Consider the following 25,810-nt stretch of genomic DNA (forward strand, 5'->3'; position numbering starts at 1 on the left):
CACTTTGGAAAACAGTCTGGCAGTTCCTCAAAAGGTAAAACATAGAGTTATCCTATGACCAGCAATTCTACTCTTAGGTATATACCCAAGAGAACCGAAAACATCTCTCTACAAAAACTTATACACAAATGTTCACAGCAGCATTATATGTAATAATCAAAAGGTGGAAGCAACCCACATGTCCATCAACTGATGAATGGATAAAGAAAATCCATATAATGGAAGATTATCCAACAACATAAAAGAATGAAGTACTGATACATTTTACCACATGAATGAACCTGGAAAACATTACACTAAGTGAAAAAAGTCAGTCACAAAAGACCACATATAGTATGATTCCATTTACATGAAACATCCAGAACAGACAAATCTTTAGGGACAGAAAGTAGATTAGTTGTTGCCTAGGGTTGGGGGTGGGAAGTACATTGGGGGAAAATGGAGAGTGATGGCTAACGGGTGCTAAATTTCTTCTTGGGTGACAAGGTGTTCTAAAATTGATTGTGGTGATGGCTGCACAAATCTGTGAATATACTAAAAATCATTTAATTGTGTATTTTAAATGGGTGAATTGTATGGTATGTGAATTATATCTCAATAAAGCTGCTATTAAAAAAAGAGAGAGAGATACTTACAGGAATAGGTATCCTTTCTTTGTTCCACTACGGTCTGTTGGAACTAGATGTTACGTCTGCATGCAGTACTTGGAACTGTGGCAACCATCTTTCAACCATGAAAGAGGAAAATGCCAATATGCTGAGAATAGAAAAACACAGAGAGAAAGAACTTGGGTGCTTGACAAACTCTTTGAGCTACTGAAATAAACAATAAACAGTCCCTACCTCAGGACTTCAGAATATGAGACAATAAATTTTTCTTAAGCAATTCTGAGAGTTTTCTGTTTTTTAATAATTTATTGAGATGAAATTCACATAATATAAAACTAACCACTTGAAATGCCGTAGTTAAGTGGCATTTAGTACATTCACAATGTTGTGCAACCATCACCTCTAATTCCAAAATACTTCCATTACTTCAGAGCAAAACTCCTTACTTATCAAGCAATTTCTCCCATCTCCCTTTTCCCTAGCCCCTGGGAACCACCAATCTGTGTTCTGTCTCAGTGGATTTATCTATTCTGAGTGTTTCATATAAATGGAATCATACAATATACAGTCTTTTGTGACTGGCTTCTTTCATTTAGCATAATGTTTTTCGAGGTTCATCCGTGTTGTAGCATGTATCAATACTTTATTCCTTTTTACAGCTGAATAATACTTTGTTGCATGTAGTATATACCACAATTTGTTTATCCAGTCATCCATTGTTGGAAATTTGGGCTATTTCCTCCTTCTGGCTATTGTGAATAGCACTGCTATGAACATGTGTATACATTTACTTGTTTGAGTGCCTGTTTTCAATTATTTTGGGCATATATCTAGGAGTGGAATTTCAGGGTCATATGGTAATTCCATGTTTAACTTTTTGAGGAACTGCCAAATTGTTTTCCACAGAGACTAAACCATATAGCAGTCTCACCAGCAATGTATGAGGGTTTCCAATTTCTCCACATCCTCACCAATGCTTGTTATTTTCCTTTTTTTTTGTTTATAGCCATTCTGGTGCATTCGAGGTGGTACCTTATTGAAGTTGTTTTTTATTTCACTTGCAGCTAAAAACACAGAAATTGATACAGGTGTTAAGAGTAGTGGAATTATGAGGTTGTTTAAAATATTTTCTTCAGATGTGCAGCTATGACATACAACTATCTACTGGGGCTTTGGGGGAAAAATAAATAAATAAATAAAATTATTAAAAAATATTTTCTTCATTTTGATTATCTACATTTTCTAATTTTTCTATAATCAGACTAATATTTATTAAGTCCTTACAATGTACCAGGTGCTGTACTTAGCATTTTATATGCATAATATCATTTGTTTTTCACAAGAAATCTACAAGATGAGTAAAAATTGAGGGCAGGCAGGAAACGTAACCTACTCTAAGACACAGAGCTAATAAATGGTGGAGGGATGATTTGAACGCAGGGCCCAGGATTTTTTAAATTAAATTTTTTATTTTCAGAGAGTTATAGATTCACATGCAGTTGTAAGATATAATACAAAGAGATCCTATGTACCCTTTACCCAGTTTCTCCCACTGGTAACATCTTGCAAAACTATAGTACAATATTACAAAGTTGATACAGTCAAGATACAGAATATTTCCATCACCACAAGGATCCCTCACATTGCCCTTTATAGCCACACCCAGTTCTCTCCTTAACCCCTGGCACTAGTAATCTGATCTCCATTTCTATAATTTGGTCATTTCCAGAATATTATATAAATGAATTGTACCAAGTGTAACCTTTTAAGATTGGCTTTTTTCACTTATAAGACCTAATTCTCTGGAAATTCATCCAGATTGTTGTGTGTATCACTATTTCATTCCTTTTAATTGCTGAGTAGTATTCCATGCTAAGTGGTATTCCATAGATATACCATAGACTAACTCTTCACCTATTTAAGGGCATCTGGGTTGTTTCCAGTTTTTAGCTACTACCCATAAAGCTGCTCTAAACATTCACGTACAGATTTTTGTCTAAACATAAGTTTCATTTCTCTGGGATAAATGTACAGGGTTTGTAATTGCTGGGTTGTATTGTAGTTGCGTGTTTAGTTTTAAGAAACTACCAAACTGTTTTCCAGAGTACAAAGGCCAGGATTTTAATTACAATATTCTATTACCTATGAACAGATGTTAGTAATAATACATTTTTTAAAACCCCCACAATGTGAGTTATTTTTAATTAAAAAAATATTCACAAGGCCTTTACACATTGGAATACATACAGCAAGGGCTGCTGAGCTGCTGGCCCTGGGAGAAGCTAAGTACTTCTTCTTCTTTCCAGCATGTGGTCTCTGGGGACCCCCAGGTGCCAGGGTCAGTAGAACATGCTCAGTGCCCACCTGAGAGCAGGAAGCCCCTGCTCTGCCCTGGTATGAGTGGCATTTGCCCTTTTCTGAATCACGGCCCTGTTGCATGTAAGTAACAGAAACCTGCTAAGCTTTAGGCTAAAAAGTGGAATCTATTAGGAAGATAGAGGAAGTACCACTGAGCAGTGCAAAGGACTGGAGCTAGGGAATGGAAAGTGCCAGTCAAGGGGGCCAGTCCCATGGTGCCAGTGTGCCTGCAAGCAAACAAAATAGTTAAGACCTTGGGCTCAGGGGTCCGATGACTTGGGATGAAATCCGGGTTCTACCACTTAGAAGCTGTGTGACCTTGGACAAGCTATTTGACCTCTCAGTACCTCAGTTTTCTTATCTTAAAACGGGTAATTGTAGTATCTACATTATAGGGTTGATATAGGGATTACAGGAGTTTATATATGTAAGATGGTTTAAAATAGTGCCCGGGGGCCGGACTGGTGGCATAGTGGTTAAGTTCACGCACTCCCCTTCGGGGGCCCGGGGTTCACAGATTCAGATCCTGGGCACGGACCTATGCACTGCTTATCAAGCCATGCTGTGGTGGCGTCCCACATAAAGTAGAGGAAGATGGGCATGGATGTTAGCCTAGGGCCAATCTTCTCAGCAAAAAAGAGGAAGACTGGCAACAGATGTTAGCTCGGGGCTAATCTTCCTCAAAAAAAAAAAAAATAGCGCCTGACATGTAGCAAGTGCTAAGGTTAGCTGTTATTATACTAATATTATTCCAGGATTAAATGAGAAAGCACTTAAACTATAGCACAGTGTCTGGCAAGTGTTCAGTAAATGTTAACTCTTAGTATCATTTTTAACAACTCTATTGAGATACAATTCACATACCATGCAAGCGCACAAATTCAATGGTTTTTATTATATTCACTGAGTTGTGCAATCATCACCACAATAAACTTTAGAACATTTTCGTTACCTCCAAAAGAAACCCTGCATCTCTTAGCCACCACTCGCCACTCCTCACATCCCCCAGGCCGAGGTAACCACTGATATATTTTCTGTCCCTCTAGAGTCGCCTATTCTGATTACTTCATATAAATGGAACCATACAATGTGTAGCCCTTTGTGATCAGCTTCTTTCACTTAGCATAATGTTTTCAAGGTTCACCCACATTGTAGCATGTGTTAATACTTTATTCCGCTTTATGGAATAATATTCCATTGTGTGGATATATACCACAAGTATTAATTTTTATAATTAATAAGACAACCACAGCCCTGGATTAGTTTCCTGTTGTTGTTGTAACAAATTACCACATTTAGTGGCTTAAAACAACAGAAATGTATTCTCTTACAGTTCTGAGGCCAGAAGTCAGAAATGAGTCGTATGGGGCTAAAATCAAGGTGTTGGCAGAGCTGGTTCCTTCTGGAGTCTCCAGGGGAGAATTCATTCCTTGTCTCCTCCAGCTTCTGGTGGCTGCTCACATTCCTTGGCTTGCAATCACCTCACTCCAATCTCTGCTTTCGTCATCACATTGCCTATTCCTCTTTTGTCATCAAATATTCCTCTATCTCCCTTTTATGAGGATGCTTATGATTACGTTTAGGGCACACTTGGATAACTTCTCCATCTCAATATCCTTAACTTAATCACATCTACAAAATCTCTTTTGCCATATAAGGTAACATTCATAGGTTCCAGAGATTAAGATCTGGATACGTTTGGGGACCAATTTTCAGCCTGCCATACCCCTTGATTAAAAATGTCTCTTTCTCTTCTAATAGGAAATGAATCTAGTAATCAATAGAATAGCAATGATACAACTGGCCTGGGGCATGTATCTGTGACAGTTGCACTGGTTGCTTTTCACCATTTCTGGCTGAGTGGGAAAGTGCCACTACAATATAAACTCTTAGCTCAGGAGGGGCAATTCTGGTTTGGAATGGAGGAAGAAGCAGATTTTGGCACAGGATCCTAATAACAATTTATGGAGAGTTTTCCGCGTTCCAGGAAATTGACATCTTTTATCTCTAGAAGACAGTTTTGCAAGGTGGGCATTTTATAGAATAAGGAAACTGAAACTTAGCAAGGATAAGCCATCTGCCCAAGGTCACAAGGACAATAAGCAGCAGAGCCAGGATGTGAACTAAAGTCTGCAGAATGTGGACTCCAAAAGCCCAGGCCACCGCATCAAGCTGCCTCTTGAGAAATAGGAGCTCCCCAGCCTCTAACACATTCCCCTCTTCCTGACATTGGCCCTGGATGGTTGTTAGATGAGAATAACAATCAGGAGATGTTGTGTACAACTTGATGGTTGTTAGATGAGAATAACAATCAGGAGATGTGTACAACTTGATGGTTGTTAGATAACAATCAGGAGATGTTGTGTACAACTTAGGCACCCCCCAGTTCAGTCATTGGTGACGCCTCAGGGACCAGAGTTCACAGACTGTGCTTGGCACCCCCGTCAGGGCTTTGACAAGCAACATGTTTGTAAGACACGATGTCCTTTCAAGGCTCAACCAAACAGCCCCAGCCTGCCTGCACTGACCAGCAGAACAGGCCCCCAGGCTGAGTCACTGCCTAGGTTGTTTCACAACCTATTTGCGCATTAAGGCGGCAGAGGCAGAGAAGGTCACTGTGGGTAGCTAGTGTCTTCTTGAGCTCCTGGACAGAAAGGTGGCTCCCAGTGACAGGTGCAAAGAGCTTGCCTTACCTTGTGCCCACCCAATTCTCATTCAGAAGTTTCTTCGATTTCTTCGAAGAAGAAATTTTTCTTGGGAAGAATCGCTCCCAAGACTGTATGACTAAAGAGTTTGGGTTCACAAAGAAATAGCAAGAGAAAAGTCTGGCCACTGTTCAGGGCGTACCATTCTATTCCGAGTCATTTGGGCAAGTCTCTTCTGCTCCTTGGGCCTTGGTTTCCCTATCCATTCTGTGGGGTAGGGGAGAAGGAGCTGGACTAATGAGTCCAAAAGCACACTTTTAAGTCTATGATCCTATGATTTCACGTCAGAAGGTTTTCCCTTAGTCATGGTTTCTATTCCCTGCACAGCCTATTCTTGCCTCTTCTGGGGGAAGAACAGACAACAGTGATGAACAATTCTTCCCACTTGGAGATTTGTCAAAAAGTCTCAGCTCTTGCTTACAATTTTTTCATGACTTCCATCGAGCCGTGTCCACATCTGTAAAATTGGGATGACCATAACAGCAGCCACCCAGTCACAGTACGTACCACTGTGCTAGGTATGTCACACACATTTCCCTTTATTTTCATAATGGCAAAAGGAGCGGATGGCACTGCTTTAGGTCATCCAGCTTATAGGAGGTGGAGCTGGCATCTCAGCCTAGGTGAGGTGTGTCTGCTTCTTTGTCCTTTGCCACACTACCCACCCCCCCTTCCCTCTTGCTCCTGATGGTGGGAGAATGGACTGAAACGAATGAAAAGCACTTGGTGAACTGTAGATTGCTGTGCACATGTGAACTATTAAGAGCTATTACTAGTTCTCTTTTTCCCACTGTAGTGGGAACTGGGATCTGAGCCTTCAACCATTTTTGCATCTGCAAATAACACCAAGGTGGGACTTTCTGTGGGTTCTTGGTGCATAATTGCCAACTGATATAATTCTATTCAGTAAGGACAAACAGGTGGGATCAGTCAACAATATTTTGGCCAACCAGGAAGGACAACAATGCTGGGAATTAGCTCCCTGGTTGACTTGGTCATTACTGAGGACCCTGTGCCTACTTCCTCCTTCCTTTATTCTTGGCTTTTCTCTGCCATTATGCTTTTTGTCATCGCTACATTCTCACTCTTTCTCCAAGGAAAAAGAGCAAGTGGAAAAGCCAATCAAATGCAATTCCTTATCAGTTCACCTATCCTGACCTCCATTCTCACTTTTTCCCCACCTGTTGGAGTCTCATAGAGGTCACACACCCGTCCTGTCACGCCTGACAGCCTCATCCTCCAGCAGGGCTTCTCCTAGATTTCTGTAGTTCTTGCCCGGTGCTCCAATCTATTCATTCTTCTCTGCTTCCTAATGGGGTTAATTCTCTCTCTTACTCTGTTTTTTGATTTACCAATATTTATTGTGTACCAAACCCTGTGCTTAGACTTGCAGCGACTTTCCAATTTCTCAAAATGGAGAAAATAATTTTTCCTAAATATCAGAATTCTTTTCTAAAATAGTAGAATTTCTTACAATGAACATGTAATGCTCTTGTAACCAGAAAAAAACTATGAATTTTTTTATTATTTTAATCAATTTTATTGAGATACATTTACGTACATTTAAAATGCACCCATTTAAATGTACAGCTTAGTAAGTTTTGACAAATATATACACCTGAGTAACCATAGCCACAATCAAGATATAGAATATTTCCATTTTCCCAAAAAGTTTCCCCTGTATCTCTTTGCAGTCAATCCTTCTCATTCCTCACTCTAGGCAAGCAGAAATTTGATTTTTTTCACTATAGATTAGTTTTGTCTGTTCTAGAATATCATACAAATGGAATCATGAATTATATATTCTTTTGTGTCTGGCTTCTTTCACTTAGAATGTTTTTAGATTCATCTATCTTGTTGCATACATCAGTAATTTGTTCTTTTTTATTGCTGAGTAGTATTCCATTGTACAAATATATCACAATTTGTTTATCCATTTACCTGTTGATGGACATTTGGTTTAAGTTTTTTTTTCTCTTTAAGTAACACATGCTCATCAAAAATTTGGAAAACAGACACAAGTGGAGGAAAAATAATCTCTGATTTCATTAACCAAAGAATTATTGCTAGCATTAGAAAGTTTCGGGTTTTTCCTCTGTGCACAGATATTTTGGAGACTATATAGTTAGAATCATATTTCACATATGACTTTTTAACTAGTTTTTCTAGTTGATATTGTAAGCATTTTTCACACTATTTGTTTTGTAACTATTTTTAATGGTAAATAACATTTTATTGCTAAAATGTAGGCTCTGTCAGGGAGAGATTTAGGCTGTCTTGCTTATTCTTATATTCCAAGAGCCCAGAACAATGCCTGGCCTACAGCAGGCACACAATAAGTCTTAACTCAATTGTACACCACAGTTTGCCTTGCTACGTCTGTATAGAGACATGCCAATTCTCCTTATAATTTTCTTTGCATTAGTTCTGTTTTTAATGTTTATGTCCTGCTTTCTCAACCAACCTACTTGTCTGAAAACACCCATTACATGCTAAGCTTTGTATGTATCATCTATACTCTTCACAGCAATTCTATCAAGTAGATAATCTCCCTCTTTTACAGATTAAGAAACAGACTCAGAGAAATTAAGTGACTAGCTCAAGGCCACACACCAGTATGTAGCCCAGTCCAGACGTGACCCATGTTTGTTTGTTTTTAACCCATGTTTAATAGAGTTGAAATCCCACAATAATATTGGGAATAGTTAAAATTTTTATTGATACTTGTTATGTGCCAAGTGTATCAGTCAATCCTCATAACAACCTTAAAGGAAAGTACTAGTATTTTCCCCACTGGAGAGATGAGTACATGATGTTCACAGAGGTAAAGTAACTCGCCCAAGCTTACATGGCTAGACAGGGATAGAATTTTAACCCAAGCAGCCTGACTCCAGGGCCCATCTTAAACCTAAGCACTAGTGTGTTTACCCATGCCCTTCTGCTTCTCCATGGAGTCTCCTTGGGCTTCTTTATCTCCTCTGGGCTGTACAGAGTCTCCCCCAGGAAATGTTTGAATTGATAGTGTAGATGATGGCATATGACCCCCATATGAAGGGGTTAATGATGATGAAATCTTAGAGGACCAGAAACAAACCCTTTTGCTTCCAAAGACACTACATGGCAGACACATGATTCTTGCAGCTATGAGACTGGAAGAACACCACCTGCATCAGAAGGCTGCGATGAGGAGCAAATGAGTGATCCAGATTCACAGAAAGCGCTTACCCCAGAGCTTCGTACAGTACCCAGTAAGCATGCACTAAAGAGGAGCTGTCAAAGGGCTTCCATCTAGGAAATTCAAGACCCACTGGGTTAATTATCGTCAGATTGAAAACAACACTGACTTCCCCAGACAGACCTGGGAGGGGAGAAACCCAAACAGACAGTTACAGTTCAGCTAAAACAGAGCTAATCTTTAATCTTTTATGGATATGTGTAATACATTAACTATTATAGCCTAGCCCCTCGAGGCACCTCAACACCTGGTCAACCAGAGGCTGGGGTTGGGTTGGCTGGGCTAAGTTGAAAGGAGCAAGTAAATAGGCCAATTACCCTTCTGCAACAGACTTTCTTAGGTCCCCGCCTTGAGATTAAGAGGATGAAATGGCTGATGCTGCTTGTCCTACAAGGGGTGGGGTAGGAAGGTGAACTCTTGAGTCAGCAGCCCGTGAAGAATATTAGGCACAAAATAACCTGGGATGTTTTACCTGTCTCTCAGCAAACCAAACTCCTTAAGAGCAAGAATTATATCTTTTATTATTTGTCATTGGGTGTTTGCTGTTGGTGGTTATTATTAACAATGATGCTGCCATTTTCATAACAGGAAAAAAATCCAGAGGTGAAGAATTACTAAGGCTGGGTGTCTCTATGAATTATGAAATCATAAGGTTCAACTACCATATTTTTTCAACTCTAAGATGTACTTTGTGTCCATGTTTATCATGCTTTGTCTTATAATACTTATGGACATGTATATGGAGGTGTTTCTCAATTGCATGAAACTCTGTTATTAAGTAAATGCTGTGACTTAGAGTAGATAGTGTCTAGGAATCAAGGCAATATAATAGCTCAATCTTCCACTCCAGGCAAGAATCCTTTCTACCACAGTCTCTGCTTCAATATTTTCACTGGAAGAGAGTTTACTTCTCACCCAGGCAGTCCTTTCCATTATCAGACTCTATCACTGTGATCAGTTGTTCCTTATATGAAGCTGAAATCTGTCTCCCTGTGATTTCCACCCAGCATTTCTAGTCCTGTCCTCTGGAATTACACAAAATAACTCAAATTTTCCTTAGGAAACAGAGTGACTCAGGACAGTAAGCAAAGTCTCTGGAGAAAGACAGATCTGGGAAATCTTGACTCTACCAGTTATTAGCAAGTAACTTAACTTTTGTTTCCTCATCTATTAAGTGGGTTAAAGTACCCATTGTTGTGTGATTTAAACAAGATAAATATGTTTAAGTATCTGGCACCTGATGCTCAGTAAATGTAAGATATTCCCCTCCTCTTCCTTTCCACCCTCTCCTTGCCGGCTTTGTCATAATTTTACATACTTGAAGGTACATGTTATGTTCCACCCTTCTCAAGTCTTTTCCAAATTAAACATTCCCCAGTTCCTAAAGCATTCTCCTAATAATAACTCTGATTCATTGCATACCTACAAGATACAGTATGTGCCAGGTACTGCCGAAAGCCTAAGAAGTTAAATAACTTGCCTAGGGCCACATAAGCTGTGGCCAGGATTCAAACTTAGATCTGTCTGGCTCTAAAGCCACATCTTCCAATCTAGATCCTAGAGCAGTGCTGTCCAATAGAAATACAATGTGAGCCACATATGTAATTTTAAATACTCTAGTAGCCACATTAAAAAAAAAAGTAACAAGAAACAAGTGAAATTAAATTTAATAATATATTTTATTAAACCCCAAATATCCAAAATATCATTTCAACATGTAATCAATATAAAAAATTACTGAGATATTTCATATTCTTTTTTTGTAGTAAGTCTTCAAAATCCAGTGTGTATCTTACACTTATAGCATATATTAATTTGAACCAGCCACATTTCAAGTGGTTAATAACTACATGTGGCTCATGACTGCCATATTGGGCAGCATATACCTAGAGGAAAGTTTCAGTGTCCCCAGCTTGGAGTTTAAGGACTTAGGTTCCCTCCAGAATCCAGTGCTGACTAAATATAGGAGACCAAGAAAATCATCTAATAACCCCTCTGCTAACTTCTGTTCTTTACCAATCATTCTCTCAACAAAAACAGTATTTATGAAGTGCCTGCATTGCAGGCATCACTCCAGGAGCTGAGGATACTGTAGCGAATAAAACAAAGTCCCTGCTTTCATAGAGCTTATGATTTCATTTGGGGGAGGGGGAGATAAATATATCGGTAAGTAGACAGTGTGTCACCTAGTCAAATGCACTAGAAAGAAAAATACAGCAGGGAACGGGGTGGGCAGGACAGGTAGTTGATGGCAGTTTGAAACAGGTGGTCAGAGAAGGCCTCTCTAAGGAAGATTTAAGAAGCGACCAGAAGAAAGCAAAGGAGTGAATCCTGCAGTTCAATGGAAAAGGAGAGGTCCAGGTAGACTGTACAACAGTTACAAAAGACTTAAGATAGGAGCATCCTTGACATGTTCAAGAGCAATGAGAACAGCGTGGCTGGAGCTGAGTAGATGGGATGGGGACAGGCACAGATGGGGATCACTGGGATATGGTCAGAGAAGTAACAGGTGATGAGGGCAGATCATGTAGGCATAAAGAGAACTTTGGCTTTTACTCTTGAGTGGAGGAATGTCATGAACTGATGAGGATGCTGGAGATAACTAGGTTGAAAAGCCATGGTTATACCTTTTCCATAGTGCTATGCACATAGGAAGCAGCCAATATATGTCAGCTCATTCCTGGGGAAATAGTAGTTTGTAACACTAAGGTTGAGAGCCTAGCATTGCATATAACAGGGGGGAAGATCTATCTTAATTCCCATCAGGTCATTCTAGAAAGCTGAGGAAGGAACTGTGTATGAGTATGTGTGCTTCGCTATCCATGTCTATGGTCTGCTGTCCTGATGAAAACGGGCCAAGAACTGGTCTTACTCCTTTGAGCCTAGTCTAGTGATTGGCTGGGAAGCATTAACGTGTGAAATTTTCTCCTCCTTTGCTACTATTAATTGTAATAACTGGCGAAACTCACCATGGAGAAAGAGTCCACGAATTCAGAAGGAAGCACGGTGAAGAGACAGGCGTGGTGTCAGAAGGCACTGAATTTGAATCTGAGTTCTGCCATTTGCTGGGCGCTTGGCTTTGGGCAAGTCACTTTACCTCTCTGAACCTCTTTTTCCTCCTCTGTAAAGTGGAGCTGGTAACAGCTACCTTTTAGCAGTATTTGGCATATTTACACACAGGTAGTTAAAGTTGTTGGTGTGTAGCAACTGTTCAATAATTGGTAGCTATTGTGATGTGTTCAACAAAATTTCTGAACACCTACTACATGTAAAGCACATTGTTACGGACCAAATGTCGGTGTACCCCCCCAAAATTCATATGTTGAAACCCTACTCCCCAATGTGATAATATTAGGAGGTGCGGCCTTTGGGAGGTGATTAGAATTAGATGAGGTCCTGAGGGAAGTGCCCTCATGAATGGATTAGCGCTTTTTTTTTCTTTTTGGTGAGGAAGATTAGCCCTGAGCTAACCTCTGTTGCCCATCCTCCTCTTTTTGCTGAGAAAGGTTGGCCCAGAGCTAACACCTGTGCCCATTTTCCTCCATTTTATATGTGGGAGGCCTGCCACAGCATGGCTTGGTAGTGCTACAGCAGTGCATAGGTCCACGCCCGGGATCCAAACCCTAGGTCAAACCCTAGGCCACTGAAGCAGAGCATGCAAACTTAACCACTATGCCACGGGGCTGGCCCCAGATTAGTGCTCTTATAAGAGTTCTGAGAGAGTTTGCTTTGCTCTGTTCTTCACCACGTGAGGATACAAGAAGTTGGCAATCTGCAACTTAGAAGAGGGATCTCACCAGAACCCGACCATACCAGCACCCTAATTGCAGACTTCTACCCTCCACAACTGTGAAAAATAAATTTCTGTTGTTTATAAGCCACCCAGTTTATGCATTTTGTTATAGCAGCTCGAGCTGACTAAGACACATATATATAAGGGCTGGCCTGGTGGCATAGTGGTTAAGCTCACACACTTCACTTCAGCAGCCCAGGGTTAGCAGGTTCAGATCCTGGGCATGCACCGATGCACTGCTTGTCAAGCCATGCTGTGGTGGCATCCCATATAAAGTAGAGGAAGAGGGACACAGATGTTAGCCCAGGGCCCATCTTCCTCACCCAAAAAAGAGGAGGATTGGCACTGGATGTTAGCTCAGGGCTAATCTTCCTCACACACACATACAATAAAAAAAAAAAAAATAGAAAAAAGACACATATATACAAAGAAAATACATGATTCCTCCCTACAAGATGTTTACAATCTATCCAAGGAGATGAAACATGCACAAAATATATTCAATAAGACAGAATGTGCTTGCTCAAATGAGTGATTTAAAATATAATAATAGCTACCATTTATTGATTGCTTACAATAAGCAAGGGACTATGCTAAGTGTTTCATAAGCATCTCATTTTATTTTTGCAATCTCTGTTTTAGAAAGTACTATTTTTACCTCTATTTTACAAAAAAGGAAGCTGAGGCTCAGAGAGGGGAAGTGAATTGCCCAAGGTTGCACAGCTGGGTAGCGCAGAGGACAAAAGTGACCCCATTCTAAGCTCTAGGCCTCACATTCTTATCAGAGAAACCCATCCATATAACTCCTAGGCCTTGTCCAAGTTTTACCATATTGTTCATTCGTTTCCTGTCCATCTTTTTTTTCTTTTTTTAATTTAACCCTACTTCAAAATGCCAGCTAAAATTTGGGTAAATACTATGGTGCCTCAAAGGACCCATAATTCACTGGACTTACCATGCTGAAGTTAGTGTCTGTACAGGAAAAGAGAAGCCCAGCAATTTGCCAACCTCCTCCAATCATTACAGCACCGAGAGCTTGTCACTCTGCTCAAAACTGTGAATCATCAGGTTGATCAGGAGGCACATCCCAAGCCCTGGGGTATATGCAGCTCTAATAACTGTTGGAGTCCTGTGCAAAGCCCAATTCTTGGCCGTCTTCTCTTCCTATTCTACACGCTCTTTCAGGGTGATCTTATTTATTCTCATGCCTTCAGCCACCATCTATGAGGCTCTGATTCTGAAATCTCTCCCCCCAGCCTAGCTCTCCCTCCCCTGAACTCTGGCGGGGCACTGCCACTTTCGTGTTTCATAAACACCTAATGCTCAATATATCTAGTACACATGAACTCATCTTTCCTGCCTCACCCACACTGCTTTATATTTCCTAGCTCAGAAAAACACAGTACCATGTCCACCTAAGGTAAAAATCTAGACATTTGTGATTCCCTCTCTCTGTCTTTACCTCTGGTTAGTCATCAAATCATTCTCTTTTATATTTTTCAAATCTGTCTTTTCTCCCGAAATGATCTCCCAGCTGGAGTTATGCCAAAGCTCCTAACTGGTCTTCTTTCTCCAGGACCTCCTTCTCCAAGCTTTTCTCCACATTGTAGCCAGAGCTTTTTTTAAAGCACACATCTGTTCTTTAGTCTGGCATGCAAAGTTCTCCAGGATCTGGGTCTTATCCTTTCTCCAGACTCATTTCTTACCCCTCCTAACCTCAGATTCTATATCCTAATTCTACTAAACTCAATGTCCTTTTGTACATGTTGTTTCCGTTACCTGGAATTTCCTTTCCTCCCTTCTTTATCTGGCTAACACCTACTGATCCTTCAAGTTACTTTGGGCATTAATTACTTTTTCCAGGATTCCTTCTCTGTCGCCCTCAGGATGGATCAAGTGTCCTGTTTGCTTCCAGAGCAGTTGAGCTGTTTATATCTCATTATCCTATTGAATCAAATCACATGGTGCCATCTCCTTAGTTTACTGATTCCTACAACTTGCCTATAAACTCTTCTGAGGGCAGAAATTGAATCAAGTCAACAGCTAACAGAATGTCTACAGCACAAACACTTTCAAGAAATGTTCGATTAAAAAAAAAAAGAATGACTGGGGGGGCTGGCCATTGGCATAGCGGCTACGTGCACACGCTCCACTTGGGCGGTCCAAGGGTTCACAAGTTCAGATCCCCCGCACACACATATGCACCACTTGTCAAGCCATGCTGTGGCAGTGTCCCATATAAAGTACAGGAAGATGGGCACAGATGTTAGCCCAGGGCCAATCTTCCTCTGCAACAAGAGGAGGACTGGCATCAGATGTTAGCTCAGGGCTGATCTGCCTCATCAAAAAAAAAAAAAAAAAGAATGATTGGGAGGTAGTGTAGGTTACAGCAGGGGAACTAGAGGTACAAGAGGCAGTATAGTAACTGAGGGTGGGCTCTGAAGTCAGCAGCTTAGATTGCCAGCCTCTCCACTCGCATGTTATTTAACAGCCCATTTCCTCAATTTCCCTGTCTGTAAAATTACAGTAATAATTGTATTTGGCTCATAGGCCTGCTGTGGGAATCAAATTTAAAAAGTTAATATTTTGTTCATTAAGGATTTTTTGCACTAAATTTGTAAAATATTGCATTAAAATATTATCTTGGTTACTGAGTTTTTTCGTGTCGCCATAAATTTTTCGCTTCAGCAGAGTGCCTCATTCACCTTACTCCAGTCCCCATTTAGCACCTTATATGCTTGACACATAAACAGAATTTTACAAATATTTGTTGAATTTACTTCTCTTCCTACATTTTTTAATTGAAGTAAAATATACACAGTAAAGTGAACAAATATTAAGTGTATTACCGAGCTCCCTAGATGTTCAGAACATTATGCTAGGCAGTCAAGGGTCTTTCCTTTTCAACTTCAGGGACCCAACAAAAAGAAGTCTTTTATAACAGTCTCGCCTTCTCTTTTTCCTGCAGCTCCCTTCCCCAGGCTCTCTTTTCCCCTGGTCAGTTCCAAGACTTTTCCTAGGCAAAACCATCTCCAGGTCGTCGAGCTTGAAAAAAATAAAATGTTTTCCTGGAGTACGGCCTATGACGTCAAGCCCCAGCCCAGTAACTCCCAGAGGAACGCTCCAAAGTAAGCCGCCATCTTCCACACAGCTGCGTCGCTTCTTGCGCATGCGCTTCTGCTTGCCAGGTACCAAAGAGGGCGATTTTATGCCCTCTCGGCACCCTTACGTTGCGGGGCGGGTGTGTAGACGTTTGCGCCACGTCTGGTTCTTGGCGGAAGTGGGAAGAGGAGAAAGCCGAGTGGTTTTATTATCCAAGGGTCTTGAGCCTTAGGACTGGGTGCTAATTGTCGCTGAATAGCTCCGAGGTGCTCGGGTGGATATAATTCTCCGCTTTGCGAGAAGAGACTAGAGCGCGCGCGTAGGTGTGTTTCTGATGTAAGTGGGCACGTGTCCTCAATCCTGGCTTAGGAAGACTTAAAACATCATCTTAAAAGAACAACTCGCTTCCGCCTCGCTCGCTTTAAAAGGCGTTTTCAGAAAGGCGGAACGCCTAGATTTTAGTGTGGTCCAAGCTCTGCCACCGACTTGCTATGTGTCCTTGGGCCCCTCTCCGAGTCTCAATATCCTCATCTATAAATTGAAGGGTAGACAAGGTCCCTTAAGTCACCTTTCAGTTCTTCTGAATGTAATTGTATGTCCATTATGTCATCTGAGGCACAAAGCCTTGGGGGTTAAATATCCTTGACCCCATCTTATCGGGAAGACATTGAGTGAGAGATTTGATGACTTCCTCAAGATTGCACTTTTTTCAAAAAAACCTAGAAGTTTCACACTTTGAGACTAGAAGGTTATGCTGTAACTCCATGACCAGTTCTCCTTTGTATATTTCTGTATCATCAGTTCCCGAAACTGGCCATATAGCAGTTACATAGAAAGTTTTGAATGGACAAATAAGTCTTTTGATGTCGGGGCTAATGACATGAGCAGATCTGATGTCTCTCCACTGTGATATATTAACAAGTGTAACTCTTCTTCAGGTGTATCCTGTGCTTTATTTGACTTGGGACTCTGAATTCATTTTTGTCGTCTTCAACTTAATCAGACACCATGGAGGCACCTCCAGTCACTATGATGCCTGTCACTGGGGGCACCATTAACATGATGGAGTACCTGTTGCAGGGTAAGTGAATCAGGGGGCTTGGATTACCTGTTTTCCTCTTTTCTATTCAGCTTCCGTGGAGCTGAGAGGCTGCTATACAAAGGCAGCCTGCGTGGTTTCTGGCACCCATTAGACAACAAATTACCCATTAAACACTAATTCTCCCAACCCCTTCCCCCAGCCCTTGGGCAACCACCTTTCTACTTTCTGTTTCTGATTTTCAATATTTTAGATACTTCATATGAGTGGAATCATGCAGTATTTATCTTTTTATGACTGGCTTATATCACTTAGCTTAATGTCCTTGAGGTTCATCCATATTGTAGCATGTAACAGGATCCTCTTTTTAAAGGCTGAATAATATTCTGTTGTATGTATATAGCACATTTTCTTTATCCATTCCTCTGTCAGTGGACATCAGGGTGGTTTCCATCTCTTGGTTATTGGGAATAGTGCTACAGTGAACATGGTGTGCAAATATCTCTTCAAGATCCTGCTTTGAATTCTTTTGGATGTATACCCAGAAGTGAGTTTCCTGGATTATATGGTAATTCTATGATACTATTATTAGCTCCAAGTTATAGATCAGGAAACAGAGGTAAAGTAACTTGCCCCATTGAGGAAACGCAAAACCCAGAGAGGGTAATGATTTTCAAAAGGTTATATAATGTTTAGTGGAAGAGTTTAGACTTTAATTCACATTATTCATTCAGTAACTTAATACGAACAAAATAAGGTTATTAATTTCCACCCCTCAAGCTGCCCCTCCTCATCTTTGCCATCTCACTATGAAATGAAATGAAATGAAAGTGCCTCTGTCATTCACCAGTCGCTTGAGCCGAGCATTCAGGAGTCAATCTCCATTTTTTACTTTACTCCCTCATCCAGTCCATCTCTAAGTACCATTCATTTTACTTCCAAAATATATTTTAAATATCTTTTCTCCACCTGTTGTACCACAGGCTGGCCCCTAGTCATCTTTTTTAAAAATTGTTTTATTACTAAAAAATTTAAACATAAAATCAAGACTAGTATACTGAACACTCCATATCCATCATCTGGATTTACCAGTTTCTATCATTTTGCCATATTTGCTTCATCTTTTTTCTTATGCTGTTTTTAAAGAAAATTTTAGACCTCATTAACATTTTATCCCTAAACACTTCAGTATACATCTCTAAAAAGAAGGATATTTTGGGGCCGGCCTGGTGGCGCAGCTGTTAAGTGTGCGCACTTCACTTCAGCAGCCTGGGGTTCGCAGGTTCGGTCCCACGCATGCACCGACGCACCGCTCGTCAAGCTGTGCTGTGGCGGTGTCCCATATAAAGTAGAGGAAGATGGGCACGGATGTTAGCCCAGGGCCAATCTTCCTCAGCAAAAGAAAAAGGGGAGGATTGGCATCGGATGTTAGCTCAGGGCTGATCTTCCTCACAGAAAAAAAAAAAAAACAAGGATATTTTCCTTCATAACCCCAATACTGTCATTATTATCTAAAAAAAATTAATAATATATTTTTACTATCTAGTCCATATTCAGAAGTTTCTTCCCAATTGTCCCAAAAATATGTTTTGTAACCAGGATCCAATCAAGTTTCATACATTACATTTGTTAGTTGTCTCTCTTTTTTTTTCTTTTCCTGAAGTCTCTTTTAAATTGGACCAGTCTCCCCTCGCCTCTTTTTTTCCTCCCCCATAACCGTATCTTGTTGAAGAGTCCCTACCAATTTTCCTGGAATGATCTTTTTAAAATGTAAATGCAGTCATGTCTTTCCCTGTTGTGTGGAGAATGAAGTGTGGAGCTAGTAGCTGCCCAATGACCTTAGAATAAAATATAACCTTTACCATAGACTATATAAGGCCTGCATGCTTTGGCCCATGCCAAATCCTCATTTCATTACCATCTTCTATCTTGCTCACTACCTTTCAGCGACATTGATATCCTTTCATTTCCTTGAGTTCCTTAAGCCTTTTCCTGCCTCCGTGCCTTTGCACTTGATGATCTGTCTCCCTCAATACTTTTTTCCAGCCCTTCAAATAACTATCTCATTTTCATCCTTCAGGTCTCAGCTTAGTTGTCATTCCCTTCAAGAGACCTTCTCTGACTACTCCAACCCCTCAAAGAGGTCTCCTCTTCTCCACCCCCCACCAATTGCTCTCTAATCAGTCTCCCTTTTATTTTCTTATATTCTGTTTACTTATTTATTGTTGTTTCCTCCACTAAACTATAATCTCAATGAGGACAGGGCCCCCTACTTCCTAGCATAGTGCCTGGCACAGCATGCAATAAGCGTATGTTGAATGAAGCAACACTTACAAAGCTCCTCAAATGTTTGAGGAGTGAACAAACACGTCTGACACTGTCCTGAACGTAGGATACAGTGGTGACCTGTTCCCTGCTCCCCTGATCTTCTGTCCTATGATTACTAGGACCTGATCTGTTGCTTTTCCTACAGCACTACCCCTTTCCAAAAATTTAGTCATTTGAGTCCCACTATCAATTTTTGCCATAGTTAAAAGAATATACTCTTATTTACTTTAACAGATTTATTCAATAAACAGTTTAATATGTTCCTAGCATTGTAGTATCAGCAGTGGAGGAAAAAAGATGACTAAAAAATCAATATACAATTGATATATTGAAAGATGACTAATAAACCGAGGTGAGAATGCTAAAGAAAAATAAATCAAGAAAATGGAAAGAGATTAGAGGGAGATACGTGATTTTATTTAGGGTGATCAGACAAGACCTCTCTGATAAAGTGACACTTGAGCAAAGACCTGAAGAAGATGATGGGGTGAGACATGCAGATATCTGAGAGAAGAAGGTTCTAAGCATAAGGACTAAGGGAAGGGACATTGAAGAGAAATACTTTGTCAGATAATTGGCATTTTCTGGAAATAGCAGGAAGATCACTGTGGCTGGAGAGAACGATCTAGAGGGATAGTGGAAGGAAATGATGTTGGATGAGTAGCAGAGATCACACTGTTTGGGGCCTCATGGACAATTTGGGGCCTGAATGACGTGGGAAGCCGTTGGAGAGTTCCGAGCAGAGGAGTGCCATTATCTGCCTTATGTTCTGAAAAGACCACTTGACTGTTGTGTGGAGAAGAGAGGAAGGCAAGGGTAGAAGCAGGCTATTGAAATGAAGGAGACTTGGACTAGGTGGCAGTGATTGAGGGAGTGAGAAATGGTTGGATAGTGCATATATTTTAAAAATGTGGATTGGGGGCTGGCCCCATGGCATAGTGGTTAAGTCTAGCGTGCTCTCTTCGGTGGCCCGGTTCACGGGTTCAGATCCCGGGCACAGACCTATGCCACTCATCAAGCCATGCTGTGGCGGCAACCCACATACAAAATAGAGCAAGAATGAAACACATGTTAGCTCAGAGCTAATTTTCCTCAAGCAAACAAAAGAAGAAGATTGGCAACAGATGTTAGCTCAGGGCGAATCTTGCTCACCAAAAGACAAAATATATATATGGATTGGATGTAGGATGTGGGAGAAAGAAGGTAGTCAAAGATGATTCTGGGCCGTGTGGCTTAGCGGTTAAGTGCGTGTGCTCCACTACAGGCAGCCCGGGTTCGAATCCCAGGCGCACACCGACGCACTGCTTCTCCGGCCATGCTGAGGCCACGTGCTACATACAGCAACTAGAAGGATGTGCAACTATGACATACAACTATCTACTGGGGCTTTGGGGAGAAAAAGGAAGAGGATTGGCAATAGATGTTAGCTCAGAGCCGGTCTTCCTCAGCAAAAAGAGGAGGATTAGCCTGTATGTTAGCTCAGGGCTGATCTTCCTCAAAAAAAAAAAAAAATGATTCTGTAGTTTTGGGCATGGGCAACTAGAAGCAGAGTGTTGTTGTTTACTGTGATGGGGACGACTGCAGGAGGAATAAGATTGTGGAGGAAAAATTGACAGTTTGATATTGAACGTGTTAAGATGAAAATATCTGTTAGGCATCCAAGAAGAAGTTGAGTAGACCATTGGATGTATGAGTCTGTAGTTCGTGAGATATAAATGTGGGAGTCCTCAGTGCATAAATAATATTTAAAGCCATAGGATCGAATTAGGTCACCTAGAGAGGAAGAGATTGTTGCTAGAGAAGAGGACCAGGATTGAGTCCTAGGATCCTCCAATATTTAGGGAAGATGTGGAAGACCCAGCAAAGAAAACTTAAAAGGAATAGTCAGTGAGTTAGATGAAGAACCAAGTGAGAGTTGTGTCCCAGAGGCCAAGGGAAGAATAGATTTCAAAGTGGGTGTAATCTATCACAACCATGTCAAATGCTGCCAGGAGAAGAATAAGATGAGAACAAAGATTAGTATATTTCTACAAAGCAGTTAATTCTCTTTTACTTAAATATATTACATAAAAAGGAAATGTTATATTTCTTCTATAAACAGAAAACTGTTGTTTGCTGGAAATAGAAGATAATTTCTAAAATAAATGATAGCAAAACAGTATTATTATTCTAGATAGATACTGTTGCCTGTTAAAGGCTTTGAGCCCAAAGCCTGCTGGAGGTTAGCGTTGTTAGAGAAGGCCTAAAGACTTTCTAATACCAAATAAGACAGTGCAAAAAATTGAAAAGGGATTAACTTTCTCGTAATTTTATGCAATAGCTTGGCAGTATGATCTCTCTAAAATTGCATATATTGGGGCTATGCTTTATAAAACACTGCACTAAACTGTTTTGGTTTTTCATTTAAGTTTTTTCAATCTTTCGCTAATTCCATTACCCAAATGAAAGATGGGACTCAATAGTGCTTTTTCCTTCCTCAGGAAGTGTTTTAGATAACAGCTTGGAAAGCCTTATCCACCGCCTTCGTGGTTTGTGTGACAACATGGAACCTGAGACTTTCCTTGACCATGAGATGGTATTCCTCCTTAAGGGCCAGCAGGCCAGTCCATTTGTCCTAAGGGCCCGGCGCTCTATGGATAAGCCAGGGGCACCCTGGCATCTGCGCTACCTGGGACAGCCAGAAATGGGAGACAAGAACCGCCATGCCCTGGTGCGAAACTGCGTGGACATTGCAACATCTGAGAACCTCACTGACTTCCTGATGGAAATGGGTTTCCGCATGGACCATGAGTTTGTCGCAAAGGGACACTTGTTCCGTAAGGGCATCATGAAGATTATGGTGTACAAGATCTTCCGCATCCTGGTGCCAGGGAACACAGAGAGCACTGAGGCCTTGTCACTCTCCTATCTTGTGGAACTAAGTGTTGTTGCAGCAGCTGGGCAGGACATGGTCTCTGATGACATGAGGAACTTTGCTGAGCAGCTGAAACCTCTGGTTCATCTAGAGAAAATAGACCCCAAAAGGCTCATGTGACTAAGACAGTCTGTCCACTACTGGGGCCCGTCCTCACCCGTTACAAAGAAGAAGACGTTACACATGCCCCGTTTCACCACTGCCAGCCAGGCATTCTTCCTGGAAGGAAGGAGGACAGTGAGAACTTAGTTGGTTCTTTGCACTGCTGTACTCATGTGGCAAGATCACTTTTGTGCAGGCTTTCTAAATTAAAGGCTCAGGATAACATGCGGAATCTATCTAATCCCTGTGCATAAAGAGAGGAACCTGGAATAAATTAGCTTTTGGAAATAAAAATCTCTTAATTATTTTGGCATTTGTGTATAAGGTTGGTAAAATAGAGACTGTGAGCTTGTATTATGTGGTAATAAAGGTTATGAAGAGAAATGTCTATAATTCTGATTCTTTATTATTCTGCTAACTAGGGGTGGATTCATTACCAGTTGGAGCAAAAAAATGACAGTTTTTAGTTTTAATTTTTGATAGAGATGAGTTTTTACCTTTCATAAAAGTAGCACATTCATTGTTGAAAAATTTTTAAATACAGACAAAAATAAGAAAAAACTCTGTAATCCTATTATTCAAAGAGATGTACTATTTCTATTTTGATATATATCTTCCTAGTCTTTAGTTTTGTAAATTTATATATATATGAGATATTTATTTTATGAAAATATTTTGTATATACTGGTTTGTAACCTCCTTTTTTTGTTTAATTTATCATTAACATCTTTCCAGGACATTAGTCTACAGTGTCCTGTTAAAAAAAAAAAAAAATTATTGAATTCTTCTTATGTCTCAGTGCTATCCTAAGTGCTTTAGGTATGTTAATTAATTTAGTGTTCACAACAAACCCATTTCATAAACAGAGAAATTGAGGTGCAGAGAGAGATTAATTAGCTTTTCCTGGGCTATGTAGCTACTAATTAGCAGAGCTGTTATTTAAATATTGATAATTATAATTGCTATTTGTATCCCATCATATGGATTTTTCCATAACTTAATTGATTCGCCTACTTTGGGATTTTTAGTTTGATCTTAATTTTTTGCTTTTATAGACAATCTGTAATGCTAGTGCTTTTAATTAAATCTTTGCTGACATCTATGATTATTCTTTAGGATAAATTCTAAGGAACTGCTGAGTCAGAGTATGCACTGTTTTAAGACTTCTGCCATGCATTGCCAAATGCCTTCCAGAAATGCCCCAGTTTTCACTCCTACCAGCTGTAAATGACGTTTCCAACGCTGACGGAAAATTTGTTTTTCCCATCCCATTTGATGATAAATGGTGACTAGTTTCAATTTTCTTTTAAAAATATTCAACAGTGAGGTTTAAATTTTTTATGTTGGGCCGGCCCCGTGGCTTAGTGGTTAAGTGAGCACACTCCACTGCTGGCGACCCGGGTTCGGATCCCGGGCTCGCACCGACGCGCTGCTTCTCCGGCCATGCTGAGGCCGCGTCCCACATACAGCAATTAGAAGGATGTGCAGCTATGACACACAACTATCTACTGGGGCTTTGGGGGGGGAAAAAAATCTTAAATTTTTTATGTTATTGGACATTTTTTTCGTATGTGAATTCCCCTTTCTTCATTGATTGTTCATCTTTATTAATTTGTCGAGAGCTTATATATAATTTTTCCCATTTATCATTTGACTTTTAATTTAATGGATTTTTTTTTAATAACAGTTGTTAGTGGGATAAATGTTGATCATTTTAATACTTGTAGAGTTTTTAACACACTGAAGAGTTTGGCTTCCTAAAAATCATAGGTTACTCAAAATTTTCCTTTTTTTCTGGAACCTCCACTTAGATAATACCCCAATTGAGCTACATTGGACAAATCATAGTTCTCTATAGACGTCAAGTTTGCCACTTGAAAGATTATGTGAATACTCTGTTAGCATGCTTTGGGCTGCAAGTAACAGAAAACCTATCCAAAGCTGCTTTAAATAGTAAGGATGGGGCCAGCCCGGTGGCTTAGTGGTTAAGTGCGCACGCTCCGCTACTGGCGGTGCAGGTTCGGATCCTGGGCGCGCACCGAGGCACCGCTTCTCCGGCCATGCTGAGGCCACGTCCCACATACAGCAACTAGAAGGATGTGCAACTATGACATACAACTATCTACTGGGGCTTTGGGGAATAAGAAGGAGGAGGATTGGCAATAGATGTTAGCTCAGAGCTGGTCTTCCTCAGCAAAAAGAGGAGGATTAGCGTGGATGTTAGCTCAGGGCTGATCTTCCACACAAATAAATAAATAAATAGTAAGGATGGTATTATCTCATCTAACAGTAAGTTCTAAGATGTGGTGGCTTCCAAGTTGGTTAGCTGGTTATTTCTCTGGCTCTAGATCCTTTTCTTGCTTTCCTCTGCATGTTTTCAAGATAGCATAAGTGGTCTTGTTCCTCCTTTCACAGCCTATTAGCATAATGATTCAGGCAAGGCCCCTTTCTTGTTTTGTAGTCTTCTCCTTTATTCCTAAACTCTACTCTCATTCCCTCCTACTCTCATTCCCTCTATCCTATAGGCATCGATTCTGATATGTTTGATGTATCCCTGTGGTTCCTGTCATATTATATGTAGAGTTACATGAATACGTTCAATTCACATAAGTGATATTGTGCTATAAATGTTGTTCCTTGTCTTACTTTTAAAAATTAACATTGCTTTTGTAGGGCCAGCCCCGTGGCTTAGTGGTTAAGTGCGCGTGCTCCACTGCTGGCGGTCGGGGTTCAGATCCTGGGCGCGCACCGCCGCACCGCTTCTCCGGCCATGCTGAGGCCACGTCCCACATACAGCAACTAGAGGGATGTGCAGCTATGACATACAACTATCTACTGGGGCTTTGGAGGGAAAAATAAATAAATAAATAAATAAAATCTTAAAAAAAAAAAAACATTGCTTTTGTGATATGCTCTTGTTACTATATATAAACCTAACTCCTAACTTCCAACTTGCATATGCTTTCATATTAACAGTAATATTAACACTTAAATAGTGCTTAACTCTGTGGCAGGTGCTTTAAATGTTTTAACTCACAAACTTCTCACAACAACCATATGAGGTAGATATTATTACTCCCATTTTATAGATGAGAGTGAGACACAGGTTACTCAGATTTTCTACTTCCATTATTTAATAACATTTTTCCCCCCAAAGCCCCCATAGATAGTTGTTTGTCATAGTTGCACATCCTTCTAGTTGCTGTATGTGGGACGTGGCCTCAGCATGGCCAGAGAAGCAGTGCGTCGGTGCACGCCCGGATCCGAACCCGGGCCGCCAGCAGCGGAGCTCACGCACTTAACCGCTAAGCCACGGGGCCGGCCCTCTACTTCCATTATTTAGAGTCAAAACTACTAAGTGGTGGAGCCTGAATTTCAACTCAGGCATTCTAGCACCAGAATCCAGGCACATAATCATTGTGCATCCACCATGTTTTAGTCATTCAGTCCCTTGATGATAGAAACCTAGATTGCCTTTGACTCTCTATTACCATAAAAATTACTAAAATAGGGGCTGGCCCCATGGTGTAGCGGTTAAGTGTGAGCGTTCTGCTGCTGGGGGCCCAGGTTTGGACCCCGGGCACGCACCAAGGCACCGCTTGTCAGGCCATGCTGTGGCAGCGTCC

General features: G+C 40.7%; 1 protein-coding gene across 2 annotated transcripts; it reads left to right on the plus strand.

Annotated features, from left to right (window-relative positions):
* The first annotated feature begins 15,971 nt into the window (after positions 1 to 15,971).
* MED18 (mediator complex subunit 18) lies at positions 15,972 to 22,595 on the plus strand. Of its 2 annotated transcripts, none has more exons than XM_058553428.1 (3): positions 15,972 to 16,137; positions 16,740 to 16,882; positions 21,649 to 22,595. In XM_058553428.1, exons 2-3 carry the CDS (start codon positions 16,810 to 16,812, stop codon positions 22,200 to 22,202), a joined length of 627 nt encoding a protein of 208 aa, XP_058409411.1. In that variant the 5' UTR covers positions 15,972 to 16,137; positions 16,740 to 16,809; the 3' UTR covers positions 22,203 to 22,595. The 2 variants fall into 2 exon arrangements, with proteins under 2 accessions (XP_058409411.1, XP_058409412.1); XM_058553429.1 differs by having other exon boundaries at positions 15,972 to 16,124.
* The last annotated feature ends 3,215 nt before the right edge of the window (positions 22,596 to 25,810 follow it).

The sequence above is a fragment of the Diceros bicornis genome, chromosome 13 (genome assembly GCF_020826845.1).
Source record: "Diceros bicornis minor isolate mBicDic1 chromosome 13, mDicBic1.mat.cur, whole genome shotgun sequence".
In the NCBI taxonomy this organism is placed as follows: Eukaryota; Metazoa; Chordata; class Mammalia; order Perissodactyla; family Rhinocerotidae; genus Diceros; species Diceros bicornis.